Source organism: Sinocyclocheilus rhinocerous, unplaced genomic scaffold, assembly GCF_001515625.1.
Source record: "Sinocyclocheilus rhinocerous isolate Xijiao unplaced genomic scaffold, SAMN03320098_v1.1 scaffold819, whole genome shotgun sequence".
Taxonomy (NCBI): Eukaryota; Metazoa; Chordata; class Actinopteri; order Cypriniformes; family Cyprinidae; genus Sinocyclocheilus; species Sinocyclocheilus rhinocerous.
In genome coordinates, this window is record NW_015665814.1 from 188,147 (window position 1) to 195,639 (window position 7,493).

At 37.5% G+C, this 7,493-nt stretch overlaps 1 protein-coding gene across 1 annotated transcript in view; it reads left to right on the forward strand.

Annotated features, from left to right (window-relative positions):
• The first annotated feature begins 848 nt into the window (after positions 1-848).
• The window catches only part of LOC107731500 (ubiquitin-conjugating enzyme E2 J1-like), a 19,290-nt gene continuing 12,645 nt past the window's right edge, over positions 849-7,493 (forward strand). The window contains exons 1-3 of the mRNA XM_016542601.1: positions 849-1,017; positions 3,786-3,859; positions 4,020-4,151. Coding sequence (XP_016398087.1) covers positions 849-1,017; positions 3,786-3,859; positions 4,020-4,151 — 375 coding nt within the window. The remainder of the gene's footprint in view (positions 1,018-3,785; positions 3,860-4,019; positions 4,152-7,493) is intronic.

Consider the following 7,493-nt stretch of genomic DNA (forward strand, 5'->3'; position numbering starts at 1 on the left):
CCTACTATGGCGAAGGCTTGGGTAATATGAATATTAATCAGGCGACAGTGACGCAGGGAGGTCACTTTTGATGCAGCGTCCAATCACATAACCTAATTAATATTAATGAATTAAACTCTCGCCTTTGAAGGATTTCTGAGTTAGTGATCCAAGCGGCATGCTGTCATTATATAGTCAGTGTATGCATTAGTTATTAAAAAAAAAAAAAACTCAGATAGACTTGAGGAAAAAATGGTAACAAAATATGATTTTTAAAAATAACTAAAGTATCTTTACACAGCCGATTTAAGGCTGCTCTAAAGCGGGTCTGTGTCTGCTCAGAATTCAGTGTAAAGACCGATGCCGCATAAAAGCAGACCTAAAATACGCCGGATCGATTAAGGTGTTTACATGAAGGCTTTTCAGTCTGATTACAAACGGATTATTTGGTTGCATGTAAACCTAGGCCTAAAGTAAATTATTCTAAAACCATGTGTATTCATTTATGACTATAATTGTATTCATTTACAACTGGACAAATAAACACATATCGGGGAAATTTAGAAATTCTCAGTTTTTCCACTAAATTACATGAGCTTAATACATTAATGTATGAATGCTGAGTAAATTTCCATGTGCTTTCTTTTGATGAACCCCGTTATTAATTATATAAACAGCATTGATTCTGAACGTGTTTCAAATCAGAAAGATCATTTATTATGCATGTGACGTTTAGTCAAATCCTATCTAACTTGAGTACAACCACTGGCACCCCAGAAATGACAAGCCATCCCCCTGCGAAAAAAAAAGAAAAATGTCTAAGGCAGACCATGCTCAGGCAATGAGTGCTGCATTCCTAAATCACCTCAATGAGTCAGAGGACAAGTTCTTTTGCCAGAGAGGAGCACCTGCTGCACATGCAGAGGGAGTGGGAGAAGGAGGCAGAACTTCAGCAAAGACAAACAGTGTTGGAAATGACCAGGGAGATGCGGGCAATGCAACAGGAGGCTATTAGCCAGTTTGGCAACATCTTAGCAAGTATATTTCCTCCACGTGGTGCCCAGTCAACTGTTCGCCAGCCCTTTACTCACCAATGGAGGTCTGGAACATCATCGGTTCATGTCGCCTAGGGTGACCATACGTCCTCTTTTCCCCGGACATGTCCTCTTTTTGGACATACAAAAATGCGTCCGGCCGGGATTTCTTAAATGCCCAAAATGTCCGGGATTCGTCTGTTTTCTTAATCCCGCTCCCGCTGAATCTCTGACCATTGCTGCCCGCTCCCGCAACATGTTTCGCTCCCACGATTTTCGTGTCCACTCCTTTAAACATTCTAATATTGTATGTAATTTTGGCGCATCAGGGAGTCGCTCTCAGGATGCGGTGTGTTTAAATATTTTTGAATGAGCATTTGCGCTGTTTAGTTTCACTTTCGATTTCGCAATCACACCAAGATCAGATATTTGTCAATGAGCTCAGAATCTGTTGAGCAGCAAATACTCCAGCATGGTCTTGTCAGTCATCTCTCCTTATTCTCGACCTGTGATCAGTCAAAGCTGACTCCTGGATGCAGGGTTGCCAAGTCTGCGTTTTTTCCAAAGAATTGGGCTACTTTTAAACTGTTGCCATAGGTTGATTTTCCCAAGTGGGTTAAAAGTTTGAAATATTGCATAAATTACATTTGACTGAAATGCTTGTATTGAAACAATTTTCATAGCAAAAAAATATATAAATAAATCTTTCTATGTATACTGTTAGGTGGAGCCCCACCCATGTCTCCGCCCACGAACCCCGCCCCCTACTGTCCTCTTTTTGAAAAACTAAAATAATGGTCACCCTAATGTTGCCTCACGAGATGCTGCACCATCCACAGTGCCACACAGTTATAGTGATGAGGAGCAGCCTTATGAAAGGGTGATGACCTACTTATAAAAGCTTGATGGTTTTATAGGACAAGTCACTGAAAACTCTGTCATCTTTTGCTCACCCTCATGTATGTAAGCTGCATGACTTTGGATACAGAGTTTGAAACAACATGAGGGTGAGTAAATGATGTCAGATTTTTCAGTTTTGGGTGACTAGGCATGTTTGTAATGCAGGCATTTGACTTGATTTATGCATAATCTCATTTCAATTTTTGGTAACACTTTAGAATAATGATCCGTTGTTAACAAGTAACTATGCAGGAAGTAATAGGTAGTACTACATTAACACTTAACTTAATACTATTAACTAAGCTACTCTTACCAAAGGATGGATATTCAAACGTAAACATATAATAATAATAAAAATGAAAATTCACTTAAAAATGTTAATAATTAAGAAGTGATTCTTGACAAGCTCATGATTGAATTAGTTCACAATTATGATCTCTGCTTCGTGTCAGTTCAGTATCAATGTATCCCACTCCAAAAGACCTACTGGTAAAATATCACTAGTGCTTCACACAAATGTATGACTGTACAGTATGTCAGATATAAAATATGTTAAATAACTTATTAAATTACTTAGTAATTACTGAGTGGTTAAGGTAGTTCCTTAGTAGCACTTTAGCTTTAAAGTGAAAAATACATTAGCCTCTCACTAATTACTCAAGCGTTACCTACTTGAAATCGCATCATATGACCCCTTTAAAAAGAAAATCTAGACCACCTAATCTATGAAATATAGCATTGGGGATATAGTACCAAATTGAATTATTACTACAGAGACATCCCAAACTTCCAATCCACCAATGTTAATACAGCATTTAAAAAAAAAATTTTTTTTTTATTAGACATTAAAGACATAACATGCAACATTTACAACTTTAACAAGACATCAAAAAAGATAACACAATTAAAGGAATGGGTTTACATTACATAGAAAAAAAAAGAACAAAATAAATAAATAAAAATCAATAATAATACTTAAAGAAAAAAAAGACAGCATATACCCGTTCAATTTTCAAGTAACTTCAACTCTTTAGCGAATAAAATTGTATCTCTACATTTTTTGTTATCAATACATTATAAAAAATTTTGCTAGCAAAATAAATAGATTTATTAGAAAATATGTGTCGTTTAGATTCTTATCAACATGATAAAAACCAAATAAAACAATGTTAATACAGCTTGCCATATTTCGTTTTCAGTGAACGACGTCACAGGGCGCTGTTCGTGTGATGCGCATCAATAAAGTTCTGCGATTCAAAATGTCATTTTACTTCCTGTTTTAATTTTTTTTTTCAAGTGACATCTGAGAAAATTCATCTCGACAGTAGAAAGAAAACTTCAGTGCTGCCACGTCAGGATTACAGCTCTAGATTAACACCTGGCCGAAATCCCAAAGACACACACCGTTAACCAGAACAGAAGATATCAGCACAGCGTGAGTTTCCTTCAGAAATCCCTTACTCTGCCTTTAAGTCTCTCTGATATTATGCGGGATTTTTGCCCTTTTGTTTTCTCGTCTAAGTCCGATCACTTAGAAAAGCGAAAGCACGTATGTCATGTGTGCAGTGCAATCAAGGATGGGTTATGCACAAAATTGAATGCATTATTTTAGTATGAAATACTGAAGTGATGCTTGCCTTTGCAAACACTACAAATTAATTATTCAGTTTGGTCTTCACATAATTTCGCGAGAGGCTAATATACAAAACAATCTAGTAGAGCTCTACTGTAAAACATAGACACTTTAAACTAGATTCACCGGCACCAGGCCAAAGAGTCAGTATATTGAATATTTGCTGCAGATATTGACATAAGAGCACAGTTCAAGGACAGATCAGCAGCAGTCTTGTGTCTGTTTTTAACGTTTCTTAGCTGTGAAGAGGCTGATGAAAGAGGCAGCAGAGCTCCGGGACCCGACAGAACACTATCACGCTCAGCCACTGGAGGTGAGACACTGCTAAAATACTTTAATATTGTTATTATTGTCTTATTAATGATACGTTGTAAGTCTATTTTTTGACGTATGATCAGTATGTGCTACCATGTTGTTTTTATACTCCTCACCGAGTGAGTGACTTAAGCGAGTGATTGTCCTGTGTTCGTCAGGATAACCTGTTTGAGTGGCACTTCTCCGTTCAAGGACCTCCAGACTCTGATTTTGATGGCGGAGTGTATCACGGTCGGATTGTGCTGCCCCCTGAATACCCCATGAAGCCCCCCAGCATCATTCTGCTCACTGTAAGACAGCTTCTGTACTGCTTAAACCAGCTCAGCTTCTAATGCCTCCCCTCACATCCTACACTTGATCGTGATAATGAGACAGTATTTTGAGGAGTGTGTTTTTGTGCTGGTGACAGCTGACTCCTGAAGCTTTCATGCACATCATATTCTGTACGGTGGTCATTTCACAGCAGTGATAGAAACGGTTTTATTAAGTTGCTCTTTAACTGATTTCCAGGGGAATTTTTACAGTTAAAACTATATCTTTCTGTCGATTTCTTACATTAAAGGTCAGTTATAATAATAAGACACTTTAGGGCCATTACCAATCAAATCTGTTCAACAAAATCAATTTTTTTGCACTGCAGGAGTGGCACAGAAGCTGCATCTAAAGCAGTATTCAGATGTATTAACACTGCAAAATTGCATAATGCAGAATAATGAGATTAATGTTTAAAAAATAATATTTTGAAAATTGAAATGAAATTTAGTTGTTGTTTTAAATTAAATAATAGTTTAAATGCTTAAATATAAAGCTAAAACCTCCATTAGGTGTGGGCAAGTCACACACTTAATGAGTGAGTCATTAAATCATTCATTCAGTCAGTTCATTTAAACTGCTGTTTCATTCAGGAACAGACCAAGTGACTTGTCTTGATGAATGAGTCACTGAATCATTGATTCCTTCAAAAAAGATAAAAAATGTAAACGCACAATGCATAATGGTTCTGTTGTGGCTTTGTTTGAAACTACAATATTGTGCTTACAGTAATATTTCGACTTTATTCTCGTAATTTCGACTTTATTCTCGAAATATTGCGACTTCAATCTCGTAATCTTAGATTTAAAAAAAAACATTTAACGTGGCACTAAAACGCTGTCGTACAAAATCTTTACTTGTCTCACAATTTCTGAAACCTGACACTCAAACACCAGAGCCACACACCAAATCTGCAAAACCATATGTTAATTCTAGGCCTTTGACTCAATTTCATAAAACACTTTTTGCAAAACACAGCACACAATTCTCTATGTAACACACAAAAATCTAACAGGAATTAATATGACGGCAAAGGTGTTTTGAGATGTGTTTGTGATATTTTGAATGCAGTGCTTCATTTTGCAAGAAATGTGAGGCATGTGAGGCAAAGTTTTATTAATTTCTTGTTTATTGAACTGCTGTATAAAATCATTATCAAGTTTGCAACTGATACTGATACTGATACTGATACTGCTTAACTGTATCGTATAGAAATATAAGACAAATTGATACAGGCCAGGGGCGGTTTTGACCCCACATATTGAATTTTGGGGTCATTCTAACATTGTATTAGACCACATCATGCAGTGCTGTTTTTTTTTTTTTTTTTGCAAAGTCAGTGATATGCTCAATAGTGCTTGCGCATAATTAAAAAACAATTCTGATATTATCGTAGACATTACATATCGCACACCCTTACTCCAGAATATAATGGGCCTAAAATATATGGAATGGAAGTATAATGGAAGTAAAAAACTACTGGAACCAGATTTTATTAATGATTCTTGAACATCTGCTAAATTACTGTGTTTTCTTCTCAATCTACAGCACCTTTGTATACCTGTATAAATGTGTACCACCATGGCAATGGCAGTAAATAGTTGGCAAACAAAACCGGTATTCCTGGTAACATTGGGGGTGGGCAAAGCTTTGGACTCTTTCACTTTCCCTTTTGAATTTGCAATGTTGGTGTGCCATTTACAAGAAAAGATAATTGCCTTACATCTTTATACCTGACTCCTGCTGCACTGTGAGCGGCTCTGCAGCTCGTACTGTATAGAGCAGATGCTTTCAGTTTACAATTGTAGTGTCCAACCGAACTAAACTGTTTTTAGTTCTATAAAAAAGCAAACGAGCGTGTGGCCGGTACTGTGGTGGGCAAGTAATGTTACATTTACATTTAGTCATTTTGCAGACGCTTCTATCCAAAGCGACTTACAATTGGGGAATACATAAAGAGATCCTTCTTAAAGAGGCATACAGACACAGGAAGTGCTCGTAATACCAAGTTTCAGGCATTTGTTCAAATAAGTACAAGCTAGAAAGGGAAGGAATAAATAAACAATGTTCTTTTTTAAATTTAGGATGAAGTCAAGTAGCGTCGAAAGAGATTATTTTTCATCTGTCGCTTGAAAATTGTCAGAAAATGTTATTGGTGTATGGCCGAACACTGGGTAATACACCAGCGTAATATTAGTAATACTAGTGAAATACTAGTAAATAGACAGCACGCCATTCTATTGAATCATTCTCTCGCATGCATTGTGACCAGTGTGGTTTGATAAGTCAAGTCAAGTCAAGTCACCTTTATTTATATAGCGCTTTTAACAATACAGATTGTGTCAAAGCAACCGAAAAAGCTCTACCTCCTTTAGTGTGCTTTGCAATCCTAGGTACTACCAAAAGTCCAGAGTTTTGCGACCTTAGGGAGCGTGATGGATTGTAGCGTGGTAGAAGACTAGTTAAGTGTGAGTTGAGTTGTTATAAGTTGGTTCATTTAAACTAAGCTTAAATGAAACTTAAAGGGATAGTTCATCCAAAATATACGCATGTGGGTAGCTTGCGCTGGTTCTCAGCGCCCTGCCCCGGTGCCTTTCTTCCTGGAGGTGCTTGGAGAGCTTACCAGGTCGTGGATGGCACCTTTTACTGCCAGAAACTGACCTGCTAGCTTCTCCTCCCTCACCACCCTCGACGGTGGTGCAGCTAGGGGGTATACGGGTGTAAACCGGTCACTCTTTGTTCAATGCGAGTGCTGTATGTTGGAATAACTGTCATTTATGCCGTCATCACGTGTTGATAACGCAGGTGAGACCTGAACAGCACACGTTGCTATCTGTGTTCGCAGGTGAGGAACAGCACACGTTGCTATCTGTGTTTAAACTAAACTCATGTAAGCCTGGCCAGTTTAAATATTAAAGAGCCAGAAGACGCGAACTCATGTGCGCAGTGAGAAGATCTGTGTGTGCGCTCATCCGAAGTGCATGAACCCGCGTCTCAGAACATGCGCAAATATTAAGCTTTCTTTGAAGTATTGTGCTTGAATGGACAAATTCACTCAAAAATTATGTCAAAATGCCCGTCTTGGTGAGTATCCTAGCAGACATAGCCAGCTGAACATACTGTAGCAGTGCACTGGATCAGTGCATTCTCTTAAAGTGACAGCACTTTCTTAATGTTAATCAAACAGCAACAACAAAGAAATCACTCACTGCTCTTGATTGAATAACTTTTGTAACTTTAATAAGGATTAATCTTTAATTTATACAGTCAAATATGCAATGTTATTTTACATTTGATTTATTCAATTTCTGTACCTAAAA